Here is a 19,360-nt window from a genome sequence, read left to right as displayed (position 1 = left end):
ATTGGTATCACTGATATATTAATGTGTTAATCACCTTAAAGCGACATTATGTAACTTTTGTGCAACTGGTGTTGCACTGAGAAACTCTAGGGGGCGCCAAATCGCACAAAATGACAATTTCTACATAGTTTTGCTTTAATGAAGAAGCTGTTAAAAGTGGTTTAACTGCTTTATTTAGTTTGTTTCCTGCATGGGTAGCTGGGAAATGTCCCCCTAAAGTTTTACTTGAATCGGTAATATTACATCTCAAATCATTTGTTGATCGTATTTTGTATTATTAAACGAAATCTGCAGAGTAACTTGTAACTATACTTGAGTAAAAAGTGCAATATTTGCAGTAAAGTAGCAGAAAATGGAAATACTCAAATAAAGTACAAGTACCTCAATATTGTACTCATAGTTCTTGAGTAAACTACCGTCATTAAGATCCGTCTCTCATGTCGAGTAAAGGAGAATTAAAACATCTAGCTACAATACAAAAAATGACTTCCCACGAGTCAGCGACATGTAGTACAACAGGAGAAAACATGTGGACCACCCATTTCTCAACATCAACAAAAATCTGAGACAGCTGGAAAATCACTGGGAGGGCAACATATTACAATGTGAAAGTGCTTTGCAGTCTGTTCGATTTAGCACCGGCCTCTGGTCTTGCCAGGGTCATAATTTATTTAAAACCAAGCAGCACTATGATCTAACACTGAATTAATGAATGTTAAAAAAAAAAAAAACAGTAGATGTAAGCTCCCCGGGTATGGCCTCAGCTGAGCCTCGTAGATTAATATGATGCAGTCGTCTCTGTAGCTGTTATAAAGGAAGACCGGTGGACCTTTTCATGTAAATCAGAGTGGTGTAAAAAATTGTCTCCTGTAATAAAAAGTAAAGACGCTGTGGTAGAGCGAACGAACTCAAGTATACACTCATAAAACACTCAAACCACGTTTTGTCATTTATGTAAATTCCTGTGTTTTGTTTTGCAGCCGCGGTGACAGAAGATACGACTCTGTGCCCGTCTCCCGACAGACTATAAAATATAGCATGTGAATAAAAAATGTTTTCATAATCACACACAGACATGACTTCTGATTGTACAATATCTTCCTGCTTTGTAAAGACAGGTGTGTTGTGTCTCTCTATAGCCTTCCTTTAGACCGGAGGAATACATTCAGAAAAATGTGCTGAATCCTGATAAAGGCCTTGCCCCTCAGCTGGCTTATTATTCAGTGTGTGTCTTCACACAAGCAAAAAAAACATTTACACAAAAACCCTTTTCTCAGGATTTGAAGCTGTTGCATTTTAATTGCGACGCTGGCGTGTGTGAATCTAACTCATATTGTCACAATTAGTAAATTACTTGTTAACGTTGCTAATTACCAAATTCGTCAGGTGAGCCTTAAAATTAGCAGTGACGAGTCGAGCTTATCGGAAACTGGCGAGTAATGCAGGAAGAGCCCACAGTTACAGTCTAAAAGCCTTTCACAGTTCCTACATTATTTAACAATTAATGAACATGACACCCCCACAGAAACTGGAGCTGAGAGCCCTATTAGGGAAAAAAAGCCAGTGAATCTATAAACGGGCTCACACAGAGCTGCACTACCAGACTCATCAAGTGTGCAGCGGTAGAGCCACAGATAGGCAGCATCTTTCAGCGGGGGGATGTAACTAAATAGTTCAAGGGACGGGGGAATATTACACTTTTTACTCAACTACATTTATCTGACAGCTTCAGTTACTTTTCAAATAGAGGTTTTTTGCACACGAAACATATGAAAGTGTACCCGGGAAATGCTCGGCCAATTAATCGATTGATTGTTATATTTCATAGTTCAATTGCCATTAAATTACTTTACATCACAAATAAAAATGTTGATATTTTTTACTGTTGTTTGGACGAAACAAGCATTTTGAAGGTGTCACTGTGGATTATGGTGATGACAGAGTTTTTACAAACCAAACAATCAGTTGATTAATCGACTAGATAATCAGCTGATTTATCCACAGTGATGATAATAATCATTATTTGTAAACGTACAATTCAAATTTTAGTCCTGTTATAAATGCTAATGTGTGATTTTTCAGTTCATGATGACATTTGCTTCATTATACGACTCTTTGCATGCTGACATAGTAAACTAAGTGTAAATCTGTCAATACTGAGTGAAATTTCCAGTTCTTCTAGTTTTCACTGGACATTAATTTAACCACAATCAGACATATTAATCAATATTCTGTGCTAAAATATTCTCCCATCAGTCAAATACAGACCCGAGGCTGGAGTTGGTTTGAATTAAGACAAACTGTAGACCTGAAACAGAGTAACCCTGTGTGGAAAATGCTTTGCATGAAGCACACAAGTGGCTCAGTAGCAATAAACAGACCTGCATCTCTGTGAGCATCATTGTGGCTGACTGCTGAGGCTGATCTAATTAGCTTAATTTGTCTGAATACAAGAGAGAGGGATTCAACAGCTCCAACACACCAATAAACACAAAGCAAACGTAGCTTTTTAACTGTGTTATGAGCCAGATACCATAGATCTGCAGCATTTACATGAGCAGGGGGGGCAGTGCACCCACTTCACCAAAGAAAGAGAGATGAGGTGACGTGCATGCTTTTTATGGATGCAACAAAGGTAAGCATTAACAGTAAATGACCGCAAGGGGGAGACAAAGTATCCTGAATGACACTCATATCTTTATCTTAAGCAAAAGTTAAAGTACTACCAAAGTATAAAAATATAAACATATATGATAAATACATATAAACTTAATGATCCCTTTCAGACTTATATTATAACTCAATATCATATTATTGGTCATCATATCTAATAAACTGATCTTGTGTTTTGTTTGTAAAGTTTTAATATGTAGCACACTTAGTTACTCCGGCTGATAAGTAGCAGATTAAAAGTAATATGTTTCCCTCTAAAACGTAGTGGAGGAGAAGCATAAAGTAGCAGACGATTGAAATAATCTGGTAAATTCAAAGAGCGTTCAAGACACAGTGAGAAAAGGGATGCTGCAGCAATGCACCATATGAGAAAAATTATGTGTTTTTTGAAAATTAGTATGTAATCCCTTTCTACTAGGACCCCCAAATAAAAGTATGAACCTTATATATTAGCATCATATAACCTCTTTAAAGGATTTTGTGGTGTAAATGCTTTCTTTATGAAGAGGTAGGTGAATTTTATCGACTCATTAGTCATGAAAACCTCCCAGAATGCTTTGGAAATCCAGAAAAAAATACATATATATCAAACTTTCAAACTGTTTTGTTGTGTGAGCTAAGTGGGTCTTCATGAGGCTGACATGACATGAATACATCACACTGAGCATAAAGCCTCATCTGAGGCAATTAGAGGCATAATGATCTCAGACCTAATGAGAAGAGGACAAAGAAATAATCAGACTGAAGGTTTTAGTGTGAATTATAACTTTGTGATATGATGACTAGTTTCAGTTCTGTGGCCTCATATAACAGTGTTTACAAGACAGTCACTGCTGGAGGCTCAGAGAGATTAATTTAATGGTGGGTTGTCACATTAAGTATGGAGATGGGTAGTATGACCTGTATAAATGAATCTGAAATGTATTTCCGCACATTGAAATGCCTTTATTCAGTGAAATTAGCGTCTGTTCCTGGATTATTGGCTCTTTTTGTGTCCATTCGTGCCGGTATTGTCTGCTTTCACACTCATTATGTGCAGTTTCCTCACACGCCACGTGATGGTGAGCGCGACCAAGAAGCTCCTAATTTACTCCAACAGCATCACTGGATGATGATGATGATGATGATGATGGAGTCAGTGCACAATGAGACCGGAAATTGGAGGTTTCCGCCTTCAAAATAAGAGCGTGGTTTATTTATTTATTAATTTTAAAAAGGAGGCACAACTGTTTGTTTGTAGATTTACACGTATTATTGATTTGCATACATACAGTGACAATAATTGAATTGGACAATAAAATAATTTATAGACATGGCTTCACAATTAAAGGAAAGTAAACCCAACATCCATGGTTGTCAAAAAGGAGGTTTTGCCACTTTTCTGTTCTTTTTTATCACTGTAAAATAAATATATTTAGCTTTTGGACTGTTGGCCAGACAAAACAAGCTCTTTGAAGACCTCACATTCGGCTCAGGGAATCTATATTGGACTTTTTTTTCTTATATTTTATTTAACTAAAAATCAGTGGATTTATTAAAAGAAAATAATTGAGGAATGAATCAATAATGTAAATAATTATTAGTTGCATTGCTTATTTTTTTCAGCTTCATATTTATAGACAGGCTGTTCCACAGTATTACACTAGAGAGAAGTCAAACATTTCGGTATTTATATTATCATATTACATACTGTACTACTTTTAATCATGTTTAGTCACAAATACAGACTACTTTTAGTATAATTAATAATTGTAATATTATATACTATTCTGGTGTAGACTTTTATAGTCACTATACTTTGCTGACTTTGTTTATGACCGCACAATTGACAATGTCACTTTATCCTGCGTGCTGTGCCTTTACGGCTTACATTGTGATTCTGAGTATAATAGTAGCAAGTAGTAATCTTATTTATTTATTTATTTTTATTTGTACTTGTTTCTTAGCCTCGTGCTACCAAAACGCATCAAATTTCTCTCTGGGGATCAATAAAGTCTCATTTGATTTGTGTAAAGAGGGGTCGATAGTTTATTTTGAAAGGTGTGACCGGATGTCCCTTATCTAAATGCGTCCGTCTTGACCCCCGGAGAGCCGAGTGGCCCAGTGAGCCCAATCTCTAGCGGAGAGTAGTAGAGTATCGCCCCGGCGGACGGTTGCGGCAGCCCTCTGGCTCGGATATTTTTCATTTTCTGGATTTGTACATTACAGATAAATTCCGGGATGCCTTCAAACAAAAACACCCAAGGTAATAAACAACACAACAGCGGACTAGCTTGTGTATTTTCCCGGGCATCTGCTTGTGTGTGTGTGTGTGTGTGTAGCTAGCTAAAAGCTTAGAGTCTTTACAATAGAGCATCAGCAGGCCAACCCGGCTACCGTCCAAGCTAAGCCTCTGCCGATACTAACTAGCTTTGCTGTTTTAAAAAAAATAATAATAATGATTTTCCTTTTTTTTTTCGTAGGGGGGAAAACCTTTGGACTCTTGAAGGAGCAGCAGAGGCAAAAACTGGAAGAAATAAACCAGGTACGCGTGTTTGTCCGTTACACCATCAGCGCGTCTAACGGGCACCTCAGGGGGATTTGAATGCAATAACGAGCACGGATACACTTGACTTGGCATTGGCCTTGTTCGTGAACGTGAGGCCACATTGATGATTCAAGGCAGTTGGATTTAACAGTCCCTGGCAGCAGTATGAATAATGAATCCTCCTCTCCCTAGATGCCAGTCACATTTATTGGAGTTTGACCACAGCGATGCTGTTGATGCGTTTTATTGATTTCCCCCTGCAGTCTCATGGCACTTGTTGAATGGCAGCATGCTGTCACACATGTCTGAGTATTTCCCTCTGACCTGATCATATCGACCTGTTCGTCACAACAAAACAAAAAAAAAGAAATGCACTTGAAGCTCGTTGTGCAAGCCGACCCATATTTTCTGTGTCGACGGGGAAACAGGTGTCTGAATGAGCTCTTTGTCTAACATCAGGGCCTCGCTTGGTTCAGATATCTCTGTAGTAGTTCCCACAGATTAACTGGATGTCTGTATAATCTCTTGTTTCTCCCTCCTTTGCTCTGACTGCGCTGGACGCCTGTCATCAGCTCCCCACATGGAAAAAACCAGGTCGCGGCAAGAGGGCAGCCGGGAGCGCCTGTCACATTCCTGTGCAAGCACTCACCCTTCCTTCATGGAGATTTATCTAGGCTTTAATATCCTTCATTTTTTTTTTTCCCCTCATCAGAGAGATGAGAGGAGATATGACCCACAATTCCCTAAGCGGCTACGCCTAAAAATAACTGTGATGTGCTGTGATTAAATCCACATTACATGGACATGGGTGCATTTCCACACGGTGATCCTGTGGGGATGAAACTTCAGATCCTATCGTCTCATAAATGCTGCTATTTATATCATATGTTTATTTATTTTATTTGCATTATTAGCGATGCACCAATTGTGAAATTCTGGCCCGATACCCATGTTTAGAATAGTGCCATGGGGTTTTGTTTGTGTTGTTTATCTTGTATTTCCTGTTAGTTATCACCTCTTCCAAGGAGGTTTAGTTTCACCTGTGTCCGTGTGTTGGTTTGTCTGCAGGATTACACAAAAACTACTGAGCGCATTTCTATCAAACTTGGATGTAAGATGGGTCCAGGCCCCGAATGGACCCCCATTATGTTTTGATGTGGATCAGGATAAAGGATTTTGCTTTATTTAGCATTCTGAGATGAGGCATTTCTCTACATTTTCGCTAATTTCTCAAAAATAACAAAAGATATTTGGTCTTGCCCGGGTGCTATTGTCGTTCCCCCTTTTCTGCCAGAGAAAGAAAGAAATCCTCTAGAGCTGCAATAATTAATTGCAAGCCAGTCGCCAGAATAAATGTTGGCAATGAACATTACCTGTACTTCCACAGCCTCACAAACTGATGGGAGAGATGTCGCTGGTTGGTTGCTGGTTTCTCTGTTTCCAGCTTCTCAAACAAGACAAAACAAGATATTTTAAGATTTCGTCTTGGGCTCCGATTGATTGTGATGAACCAAATATAATAATCTGATAATCTGATCATGAAAATAGAAAATCTGAATCTTCAGCTAAAGTCAGTAGCTGCATTTGACCTCTGTATTATGAAACAGTCTTCGCAGAGATACTGACCGAGATTTCATGGCCTATTATACTTCTTCAAATATACTTGCATGCTTGTGAGATAACGCCGTGACATTCCTGTGTGCTTGGTGGAGTTTCAGCCGTGATTCAGCACCGCTGAGTGCGTCTGAGATAAACATCCAGTTGTGGTGTTTACCCTCTTCACCCTTAATTACAAGCCTGACAGACGCACAGAGGTCAACACAGAGAACAGAATCAGCCTCTGTCTCTCGCTCTCTCTTCCTTCCGTGTAGATTGACTCCCACATGGCAGAATGCGTCATTATAGTTTCATTAGAATAGCTCCCTTCAGGCTCTTTCCCTCTACACCCTTGTGAGGTGTCCCACTTAATGAACACAGCGATAAGTAAGGACAATCCAGGAAGGGGGAGGCCTGTGAGTCATCATTCTCAAGTTTTTGACACGCAACACAATCAGTTTCATGTTGTTAACGCTCTCATTCGTGCGTGGGTTTCTGTCCTCTTTGATTGTATAACAAAGGTGGAAGTTTCGCAGAAAATGAGCCAAAAGCTGATTCAAGTTTATGTCGTAAAACCAGTTTTTTCTGATCACCTTCCTTTTTGTTTGCCCCTCTTCCTCCTCCTCCTCAGGAATACCTGGAAGACCAGAAATACAGGGATGAAGAAGACCTGGCCGAGAAATTGGAAAGTCTCAAAAGTAAGCAGATCCAGTCCTCCTCTCAGCAGTTTCGGTATCTGCAAGCATGCGGTCCTCTTTTTTTTTTGAGGGCGTGCTCCTTTTCCTGGCTTTTGTCTTAACCTAAGTATTTGTTTGTTTGTTGGCAGTCTGCACGCACACCCACAATTCTTCAGCATTTTGTTTTTCTGTGTGGGAGAGACAGACTGCTGTGATTTCTGAGAGATTTGCAAGGCCAAGTCCTCGGCGGCCTTGGAGGAATGTGCCGGGGCGTTCCTCTGCTTGTTGTTATAATATTCAGAACTTTGGCGGGTAAACTCGCAGCTCCTGGGAATAGACAAAAACACTGCAAATAGGAGGGTAATTACTGTAACACGATTGCATGATTTATCAAAGAACTCCACCCCATTGCTCAGACATTACACATTAGCGTTGTGGGTGTCCGTAGAGTATTTTAGCTTTCTTTTTCTGCGGATGTGAATTTCTTATCTGTGATTGTTCTAGACGGGTTAACATAAGGCTGCTCAGTCTTATAGAGGGCATATGTCTTGAAATGAGGAACATGCTCCAGCGTCCTACTTACAATCTGTGCTCGCTGGAGGAAATAGAGCAGTGATGTATAAACAGTAAGGGGACCCGACACCCACGTCCTGGGAGGGTTGCTGTTTTTTTTTTTCCCTTCCATCTTTTTCTTTCTTTTTCCATACTGTCCCAGTGACCCAGAGGTCGGTATCTAAACGCTGCGCTTTGAACCACAGCCGAAACACATCAATGCAACTCCAGACCAGAAACCTTTCAAACAAACCTCCCGTTAATGTTTATACACAGGCTGCAGCAAGAAAGTTGGTTCATCGTTCATCGGACAAATTTAAATTGTGAAAACTATTACAATTAGACTGAGATCTGGGATTTATAGTGGAGCTTCCCCACTTCAATACAGCATCGATCCCAGAGGAAGTCAGGGACTGGACAGGCCGGACTGGGTTCAGACTAAACTTAGAAACGATGTGCGGGTTCAAGGTCAGGTTCAGTCATGTAAACGACATGTTGCTTTCAAGTTCTTTAAGTAAAAATATAGCGGTTTTCAGACTAAAAATGCAGTCAAAGCCATCGTTATTCTTCAATCTATTATAATATGCTTCTTAAAGCCGCATTCAGGTAATATCAGCAGAGCAGCAATAACTGGAAAAGCCAACCTTGTAATCACATTGGATAAATGTTTCACATTGAATTAATTTTATATATTAAACTGTCCGTGATGGTGGTTTTCAGCAGTTGACGTCAGTTCAGCAGGTGATTCATGGACCACATTTAATCAGAGCAGCATGCTGCCAATACAGCAATTCATTTTGTGTTTTTACAAGTCGGCAAAAGAAGAGACAAACAAGTTAACGACCCAGTTTGTCACAAACAGGTGATGACGTTTGAGAAACTAAGCCTGAAGTTTGTCTGATGATCACCAGGTAGACACTGGCGATGATCACCAGCTGGGCACTCGTTTAAACATCAGTTTAAAGTGCATTTCGAGCTGCTTACCCCTTCTGCCAAGCAGTTTTTCTATTAAAACATCAAGACATCAATTCTCAAGTTTATATAGATTAGAAATCACTAGAGCTCCAACTCAGTTCAGTGTTCAGTTTTTTGTTATGTCGTGACAATGCTGTGATTAGGCACAAAAACCACTTGGTTAGGGTTAGAAAAAAAATCATGTTTTGGCCTCAAATACAAGTTTTCTGTCGCCACAAGGCCGGAGATGTCACGAGGTCTCCCTAAAAACATCTGCTTTGTCACCACAAACATGGCTGGAAATTGTCTTGATGTCTCCTTAAAAAATATCCAGTGGTTTCACACTTACAAATGATGAAAAAGACTTGAACTGCGGTCGCTGGCTTGGCATCCTTCGCATGTAACGAAGCGACCATCATCATAAACGTGTAATGTGAACGTGACACGACACATATTGTCGAAATGTCAATATGGTACCTAAACTATGCACCAGTGGTTTGAGGATTCGTTAACGGCTAAAATTTTATTCTGCAGACTGGGCTGAAAAGAGAACAGAAATCGAGTTGTTTTTACAAAGAACAGTACCCTGCACAGAAGCGTTTATCTAACCCTCAGGGTCAGTGTCTTTTAAAAGGATGGGAACATTTTTGTTTATTTGTGGGATAAAATGACAGAGGAAGTCATTATCCTCTTATTTGAAAAGCTCTAAAGCTCTCAGAGCGATTGGTGGACAAACTCCCCGTCAAACTACTCCACCTAAATCAAACTTAAACCACAGACCCTCCTCACTGACGTCAAATATCGACGTGATGCCGCAGAATGAATGTAGGTCGGGAGGATTCACCGAAGACTTCAGAGTTGAGCTGTTTTCTGTGGCTGCAGATGATCAACAGGCTGCTCTACGACAAGTGGCCCACTCAAGAACGGCTCTGTGTGTGTGTGTGTGTGTGTGTGTGTGTGTGTGTGTGTGTGTGTGTGTGTGTGTGTGGAGGCCCCTCTCCTCATAGTTTACGAACAGGGTTAGCATTGTCCTGTCCCTCTCCCCCATGGGTTCACACAGTTAACACAGTTCTTTCTCTTCCTCACACACACACACACACACACACACACACACACACACACACACACACACACAGGGCTGCCAGTGTGGGACAGAAATAGCGAGTGAAATCTGACTAAAGTGGCTTTCTGGAGAAAAGATAGTGGTGAAATGTAGGGAGAAGCGGGAAAATGTCTGCCTTTGGTATTTCAGTTGCATGGTGACACAAATGTATACGTTATACATACTTTTTTTGGGTCACTTTTTGGCAGGTTGTGAACTTTTAAAAGTCCTGTCTCAGATTATCATACTTTAAAACTGTGATGGAAGCAGAGGGCAGAGCAGCTGCTACAACCTCCACTGAAGTGTAGTGTGATCAACTCTGACGGTGACATAAATGGTGCGCTGAGATTTTTACAGCTGGACTATGAGCAGAACACTGAGTAGAAATCTGATATTGTTTCATCACAGATGGTGAAGAGAAAGCCATTAAAACATCAGTGTCACGGATTAGAGCTGCTGTCGCTAATGTGCTCTCTGCAGCTGTTGAGCCGAAGATTGATTATGAGATACTGCAAAAGACACACTTTAACACTCTTACATAGTTACGATTATTTAAGAGTAGTAGTATTAAAAGATCATTTAGAACCCAGTTTTGAGGACCACTATTTAGCTGGCATCGATAAAATGAAGCTGTCGTAATTAATTAAAGGATAATTTCACTAAAAAATGAAATGTAGTCGTCTAATCGCTCCCATGCGGATGGAAAGTCTGAAGTTTCGTGGACAACAAAACATTTCTGGAGCTTCACAGCAGAACAGCGTTGCAGCATTCTTCTAAACAACTGAAGTAGATGGGGATTTATGGAGAGATAAAAAAACTCAGGAAGAAAGAGAAAAAGCATAATTACTGAAATGTGACTATCTGCAAGTCTCATTCTTTGCTTTTTGCTAATTAAAAATGAACTGTTGAGTTGTTAAATACTGAATTTGGTGTTTAAGAGAAACAAGCAACTCCAAATCTTGCTATTTGTTCAGCTCAGACTGAAGTGTGGGATCTGTTTGTGAAGCATCAGTGGTTTGTCGGCATGTAGTCAGACCTGAAGCATCAGGTTTAATCTGAGTGAGTGACTGTGGGGGGAACTGACCACCCGAGCTTCACAACTCTCAGCCCAAGCATCTTTGTTTTCTTTTGTGTTTGAACTTCTCTTCTAACTCTTTGCCCTCTCACTCTCTAATCTGTCTCACCTGCCAACTCCACTCAGCTGCCCTTCGCCTGCTGTCCGCTGACAGACATCCAAAACACACACACACACACACATACAAAGAAACACACCTGTCATTATCAGCTGTTTGTGTCTTTCCTTTTGCCAAGTCAGCTGTCGGCAGTGTAAGACAGTGAGATCACACACAATGTGTTAACAGTTGCTGATGTGCAAAATGCCGGCTGATGGTTGGTGTTAAAATGTTGCGCTAGCGTATGTGGTGTGTGGGCAGAGAATAAATTACCACTGTTAGTCATGATCTCTTGTGTTTGTTTTCCAGATAAATATGCAGAGTTTGACCTGAACGACCAAGGAGAGATCGGTGAGTAACAGTAGAGCTGGAACACCAACTGCACCTCAAACAACAACTGTCAGCAGACTCGTGTGCAGTGTCGACGTGAGGGAACAGTAATTAATACTCCGAGTGTGTGTTGTCTGACCAGTGTGAGCACAGGGTTTGAACAGGCTCATGTGTCATGTTTGTGTCCTGTGTGTAAAGCGAGACCTCGCTGTACAGCCGTGTGAAAGGTCTTTAGTTCATGAGCAGATGTGAGGCGAACCGTCGTGTCACAGTCAGACAGCGGACATGCATCCGTCTGCAGATCCTGGAAGAAGTTGCTAAGTTTCCCATGTGACAAAGTGTTTATTCACTACCTACAAGGGGTGTAAATCACAAGTTTCATCAGGATACGATATTATATTGATTCTTTGGACAACGATACGATATTTGCCGATATCACAAAGTCTGTCACGATAGTGTTCAAAATAGCAAATGTTAGCATCCTTACACACATGCTAATAAGTCGTGAGCATAACATTTATATGACAACAAACATTATGCCTGTGATCATGCCTAATATAAATGCATAATAAAAATTCATGTTCTCTCATCATAGCATGGATTTGATTGTCATCTGTATCTTCTTTCAGATCTGATGGGTCTGAAGCGGATGATGGAGAAGCTGGGCGTTCCCAAGACCCACTTGGAGTTGAAAAAAATGATTGTCGAGGTGACGGGTGGCAGCAGCAACGCTATCAACTACAGGGACTTTGTCAAAATGATGCTGGGCAAGCGCTCAGCAGTACTCAAACTGTAAGTAAACCTCTGTGCGTGTGTTTTACGTACAGTATGTGCAGACTCGGTTGTGTCTATAAACCATCTGCTCGTTCGTTGTGTTCGTCTGAGAGTGGAGGATATGAATCGTGAGCTGTCAGCCAATTGTTTCATCCATCAGCAGGGGGTCCGGGGATGACTCGCGATGATGTCATTAGCCACATGCTGCGTTAGTGGTTAATCTCCATCTATGTAGCCTCTCCATAGTCAACCCATCCTTCTCTTTGGCTGGGATTAGGTAACTGACGATAGGCTTATTAACCACTAACAGTCATGTTGGACTGAAGAAAAATAACAAAACTCATCAGATTCTGTCCACAGCTTTTTGTCAATGGACCCCGGTGGTTTAAGGTGACAGGTTTCCAGATATTTTGAAACGGGTGAGTGTAAACGGTGTAAGCCTTTTAAAGCAGCCTTGCAAGTGGGGTCGAGAGTGTATTGGTCGCCGCCTGTCAGTCCTGCTGGTCTAAGCCGGCTGGGCCCTTTAGTAGACAAATCTCATAATCCCAATAACACCAAGCAGAGAAAATGCATAACTTTTCCTCCTTTGCCCACAACCATTTTTCGAGAGTGTTTCCCTTAATCCCCCGGCCACTATTTATAAATGTCTCATTCCCTTATGACCTCACTTGTCCACTCAGTAGCATTCTAGTAAATATAATCAGATGTTGAAATTTCACTACTTTGGAAGGATTTTCTTTCCCTCTTATGAAATCAAGCTCGACTGTGCAGAATTAACACGGTTGGGAACAGGAAAGGAGTTTTCATTTGAGTGAGTGTCTATTAGCGACCTCCGCTTATTGTCGTGTATGTTACAGACATATTCCTTGTTCTGGTTAAAAAGTGAAACGTTGGTCACAGCATGTAGTTTATGTGCCTATATCAGATATCTTGCTGTTTCAGTCTACTGCTTTGTGCTCTCTGATAGCTGCAAAGGTCTACAACGCCTCTCTTGTGTGCTGCTGTTTTTGTCTCTAGAGAGAGGAGAGGAGAGGAGAAGGGAGGGAGAACAGTGTTATTCAGAGCATTAGGAGGGCATTGGGGAGTTGGTTGCAATGGGAGGAAATGATTGAGGTCACGCTCCACAATTGGGCTTCCTTTGTAAAAGCTCTTTGAATAAAGTTGCTATTTGAGAAAAGTGCATGAGGACAGCACAGTCGGTCTACTTTGTTTAACCAAGAGATTTGAGTGACAGCCTTTTTTGTTTTATGTTAACAATTGTTTAACAAGTGGCAACAGCTGTAAGGGGTCACCTGCTACAAAACTTTTGATTTTCGGCCAACTCTGGCGGAGAGAGTCGAGTGCAGAGCCCGACCCTCTGGAGGAATAAACATTCGGCGTCGCTTCCAATTCAGCTTTGATCCTGAACCATTTATCAATGGGGGGATCTCAGAGATTACTGTTAAATGTTTAGGATTAAGAAGTGGATTTATCTTCACTCCCATTTATCAGCCTGACTGCAGCAGCGATCCGTGGAGGTGACTTCTGTGGTCGAGTGTTTATTTGCTGTAAACTGTAAATGTAACATTACAGAAAGGAAACGGTAAAGAGGGAAGAGAGAAGTCTTTGGTCAGTGATTGACTTGAATTCAAAAACACAGACACACATAGCCTCGGTGCGTGCCACTGTTCGCTAGCTTACGGCTGATGCGCAGTGATCAGGCTGTTGAATGAAAATCTATCTGACATGAGCCAGGAAAAAATGTTCACGGATTAGGCAGTGTTTTAGTTTTATTCATGTTACATTTAGTCTCATTCGCTGACTCGCACTCTGTCCAGGAGGTTATAGTGACAGGCGTCGAAATTAAAAATGTGGATTTCTCTGGGTTTGAACATTGTCGGAAACATGTGGGAAAATATATGTGCAGAATATATATAAAAAGGGCTTTTAAAGACATGTTTAATGCAGAATTCTTACATGTTATATTTATTAATTAGTATATCAGATGGGTCCTGTGCATCTGGTATGTACTGTAGACTGCAGTCGATGGTAAACAATAACAAGATTAGGTCAGCTGGTCACGTTATCTATTAAACTAATCTGTCCACATATCAGATTAGCCTAACATAGCATTAGGCTAAAATTATACATAGTCGTTATCATTTCTAATAGACAGAGGCATAACAATGCAGCTCACATATTTACAATGTCTGATTTATTAACAAACGCAGGACATTTGACTTATTATTGGATCATCAGTGAATCAGTAGCTGACTGATGACTGTCAGCGGTGACCCGACCGACTTTTTGTAACGGAGTAGTGTGAAGAAAAAAGGAAGCAATGATTGAGAGCGGTTGCCGGAGAGATGTGCCAGCAAGAGCGTGAGTTTGCCGAGTGCCGGTTTCGTCGCTGGGATCATTGCTCCTTATGGGCTTAGTGGAGCTTTGCAGAGTTTTCCAAAAAAGGAAATTAAAGACAGGCATTCGCTCTGAATAGCTCCCGTCAGATCACTCACTCTACTGTGTACAGCCTAAACTTCTATTCCCCGCAGTCCCTTTGTGGTTTCCCTTCATTCCTTTCACTTACTGCCCAGCTATTTCATACCCCAACTGTAACTGTGGCTTCTTGTCTCCTCCAGGAGCTGATTATCCCTCCTCGCTCACACACCCTGCTTGCATTGTTAATCCTCCTTCTTGTTCGCATCTTTTACTACACTCTGTCTTCCTAATTTATGTTTACATTTTGTTTTCTTTATGCCTCTCTCCATGGTGCTGAGGCCATCAAAAACACAGTTGTCTTGTTTCTATGTATCTATTAGATTCAGTCAGAGTGATTTGTAGGTTAATCAATTAGCCGATTGACAGAAAGTTTAAGTCTCAAGTCTCTCACTTGTGAAGGGTTGCTGCTTTTCTTTCTTTCATGTGATAATTAATTGATAATTTGGGGGTTTGGGGCTGCTGTTCAAACAAAATGAGCTATTTAAAGACTTGAGCTTGAGCTTCAGGAAATTGTAACAGCTCTTTTTATTTCCTTGCATTTTATAGACCAAAAGATTAGTCTACTAGTTGAGAACATTGCATATTTTTGATTGTTAATTGCATCAAACACATTGAACAGCAATGCAATGAGTGCATATTAAATGCGATATTTTAGTCACTGAATTATATGATTTATTTATTTTTTTTCATTTCATTAGTAAGACATCAATGTGGCAACAAAACCAAATCTAAATATTTATACAAGTTGTACAATTGTGCTTTTGTTGACTGCTGAGCACCGCACAAAGCTATAAACGAAATATTTGATTGGTGTGTTCGCTGTCTCGTAGTCACACAGCGTCATATCGTAGGTTGCGTCAGCCTGTGTTTATACTACAGACATAAACCAAAGCAACCCTGAAGTTTGCCCTGGTATTCAACCAGACACACTATAATAACCAACTCACACACCTCATTAACCACCCAGAAGTCTACACCGCAGTGAAAGGCACCAAGCACAGCCTAGCAACCACCTAGCAATGCTGCAGCGAATATTTAGCAAGACCACAAACAAACCTGTTTTGTACAGGCAGCAAACACAGATGGATACAGGCTTGATCAAGGATAGATAAAGGATGGATACTGAACAGATGGATGCAGGATAGATACAGGATGGATACTGGATAGATGGATGCAGGATAGATAGTAGATGGAATAGATGGATGCAACCAGTACAGTGGCGCAGTACAGGATGGATACAGGATCAATTCAGAATGGACAGAGTTTGAGACCCGTAGGTTCTGTCCAAGATACCAGTTAGCTACAAGATGGATCAAGTATCAGTATCGGATGGATACAGGATAGCTACAAGATGGGTAGGGACAGGATAGATACAGGATATATGATAGAGACGAGATGGATAGGGGCAGGTCGATACAGGATGGATATGGGACAGATAGATGCAGGATAGATACAGGGTGGATAGATCAAGTATTGATACAGGATAGGTACAAGATGGATAGGGACAGGATACAGGATGATAGCTGCAGGACGGATACAGGATGGATGCAGGATAGATACAAGAAGGATAGATACAGGGTGGATAAGTACAGGATAAATTGATAGATGGATGGATAAAAGATAGATGGATGGATGGATACAGGATGGATTGCGGCCAGATGGTTGTAGGATAGACACAGGATGGATGGTGGATAGATGGATGAATGCAGACTGAATACAGGATAGATACAAGTTCTTTCGACATAGTGGTGATGTATTTATTTATTGATCTGTATCTAGATTTAAATAAATTCCTTGCCATCTCATGAGTCCTCTCTCTCCCTCCACAGTGTCTTGATCTTTGAGGACAAAGCCAACGGCGCTACCTGCAAACCAGATGGACCCCCTCCGAAGCGGGACATTGCTAGCCTGCCTTAAGCGTAAACTGTCAGCGGTGCAGAGGGACCACCGGTGGTTCGCTTGAAACTGAGTCATCCTCTTAACATGTGGAGCTTTGTATTAGTGTGGGACCAGTGATTCAGGGTGTTATTTTGTGATATACGGTGTGTGCAAGGTGTCTGTTATTTGGAAGAGCCCCACAACTCACTAAATGATGTTTGACTGTGAATATTATCATTCATTCATTCTTTTATTTCCCTTAATTATAATGTAGCAATGATAGTTGATACATGTACTCTGCTTCATAAATTACATTTTGTACTAAGTGTTTCATGGTTATTTTTGAAGGGAAGACTCCAGATTCTCCAGAGGTGGTTTTCCTTCTTTGTTTCATTTCTTTCTTTCTTTTTTTTGGGACACGTTCATTTTCAGTGTGAGAGTAGGACGCTTTTTGGAGAAGCACAAGGAAAAAGAAGCAGTTTTTTCCAACACATTTTTGCACTGTCCTCAGTGGTCTTGGATGGATTCCTGCCAGGCTAATCTTGGTCAGCTTCTCGCTTTAGATCAGGTGCCAGAGATTACAGGCCCAGCCCATTTCCTCCTGGGTCAAAAAAAAAAAATCATCCGCCCTTGGAGCTGGAATACTGATCTGGAATCAGTAACTACATTATCATGGCCGCCTCATGATCTGAAAACATTTTTCTTTTTTTTCTTTTTTTATATGTAGATGTCTGTACTGCTATGAATATTCACTCCCACTAGTTGAGAGAAGAATGAGAGATCATGTTGACCGTGGGACTTTTGTTTTTTTTTAGTGCGTGGCTTCGAGGAACAGCAACTCAAGTTTTTAGATCTGTAAGGTTAAAGCACGTTAGTTTTGGAAGGAGTGTGATTTACAGGCACACAACGAGCATCACACATGTACATAGTATACTCCACACAGTACAATCATATTCTTTCCAAGTGCCTCAACATGCAGATACTGTAGAGCTAAAACACGCAGAAAGGATGAAGTTCCCTGCAAGCAGTCCTCTTAGCTCACTAATTCCCGGGAAAACAGTGAAATAATGTTTCTTTGTTATTTGGTGAGATAGTTTTAATGATGTTTGTCGAATTATATTGATATGGTGTTTCAAAACTAGTTTCAGTGTTTGTTTCCCCTTCCCTCACGGTTACTTTGTTTTTCTTTTTTTACATCACAGCAGGCGTTTAACCTTTTTAAAAAAGCCGTCTAGGTTATTATACTTGTCTCGCAATTCATATGTGTGTTATAATTTGTAGCCAGCCATCCCTCTCTGTTAAACAACGGTTCATCGTCCTGTGAATTCTGCATTTTGTGCCTCAGTATTTGTCTCTCCACTTTTAAATTTTTCCTCTATCTCACACTATTTACTGTGAATTTGGTACGTAGTATTTTTAACCCGATTAACATGTTATGAACTATGTTACTTTGTTTTTCGGTCTGACAGGTTTGTTCCATCTTTCCGTGTTGTTAAGATGCACATTGTTTGCAGACACCAAAGGAATTAAAAATTCTTTACACACTGGCCTGTTAACTTTTTGAACTGTTTAATGGAGATCTGTCTCTTAAACTCCTGATTTTTGAGTTTGGGTGAAAAATGAAAATTGTGGTTAAATATTTTAATACTTTTTTTATGTCACTACTAAACACCGGTGTTTGTTAGAGCTCATTTCCCACTGTTACGATGTGCTACACTGAGAGAGACATTTAGTCATGAATGCAGTAACGCTGCCATCGAGCTCGGGCTCTCGCTGCAACACAGTGCTGATGGATCGATTCATCTTCCAGTTCATTCACATGACTGGTTGTGTGGCAATCTGTGTGTTTCATTGTAATAATGCTTTCATTCCATATTTCTTTCTCATCCACTTTCCATGTTGCTTGTTGTACGTGCAGATGTATGCATACACACTCTTGAGCAATAAAAAATGTTTTCATGAAAAAGTACATCGCAGCTTAAACTCTTGATTTTTCTGTGTACACATTCCATTTCATTTGGTGTTTCTGTGTGTGTGATAGTGAAAGCAAAGATGGGCATCAGTGTATCAAAATCTAATAAAATCAGGTACTGTGACCTTAAAGGACAAGTTCACCCAAAAATGAAAATTCAGTCATTATCTCCTCACTCCCATTATGACGGAAAGTTGGGTGACGTTTCATGGTCCACAAAACAGTGTTGCAGCATTCTCCTAGACAACTGAATCATATGGTGGGGTGGGGGGGACAATAAAAAATAAATAACTTAAAGCCCATCATGCATAATTCAAATCTCTGGAAGCCCCGAGATCCCAAACTGATCTGAACAGAAGTTATTTATACCCTTGAGCTCACCCACTTCTAAACAGGGTGGGTACTTTTAGCTCAGCAGCTACAGTGAAGATTTGAGGCTAAAAAAGGGTGTAAATAACATCTTTTTAAATCAATTTGGGATCCCAGGGCTTCTAGTATGGAGCCATTTTATATATTTTTTTGTTTTACGTTTTAGAATTAGTCCCCATCTACTTCAGTTGTGTCCGAGAGCGCTGCAACACTGTTTCATTGTGAAGCTCCAGAAATGTTTTGCAGACTATGAAACTTCAGCCGTGTTTCCATCCTCATGGGGCTGAGTGGATAATGACTGAATTG

General features: G+C 40.5%; 1 protein-coding gene across 1 annotated transcript; it reads left to right on the top strand.

Moving 5' to 3' along the window:
* Positions 1-4,764: 4,764 nt before the first annotated feature.
* Positions 4,765-18,682, top strand: aif1l (allograft inflammatory factor 1-like). Its single transcript, XM_084339718.1, has 6 exons — positions 4,765-4,918; positions 5,136-5,197; positions 7,428-7,494; positions 11,563-11,604; positions 12,213-12,375; positions 16,665-18,682. The coding sequence occupies exons 1-6, from the start codon at positions 4,894-4,896 to the stop codon at positions 16,750-16,752; spliced, it is 447 nt and encodes a 148-aa protein (XP_084195844.1). The 5' UTR covers positions 4,765-4,893; the 3' UTR covers positions 16,753-18,682.
* Positions 18,683-19,360: the final 678 nt, after the last annotated feature.

Source organism: Pagrus pagrus (assembly GCF_965226575.1).
Source record: "Pagrus pagrus genome assembly, chromosome: 19".
NCBI lineage: Eukaryota > Metazoa > Chordata > Actinopteri > Spariformes > Sparidae > Pagrus > Pagrus pagrus.
The sequence above is the reverse complement of the archived record's forward strand: the minus strand, read 5'-3'. Positions and strand labels throughout refer to the sequence as shown.

Excerpts from the sequence above, each read along its gene's own strand:
- aif1l (XM_084339718.1), top strand. The coding sequence starts at position 4,894 with ATGCCTTCAAACAAAAACACCCAAG. Across the intron at positions 4,919-5,135 it reads TTCAAACAAAAACACCCAAG|GGGGGAAAACCTTTGGACTC; the intron begins GTAATAAACAAC and ends TTTTTTTCGTAG. Across the intron at positions 12,376-16,664 it reads CGCTCAGCAGTACTCAAACT|TGTCTTGATCTTTGAGGACA; the intron begins GTAAGTAAACCT and ends CTCCCTCCACAG.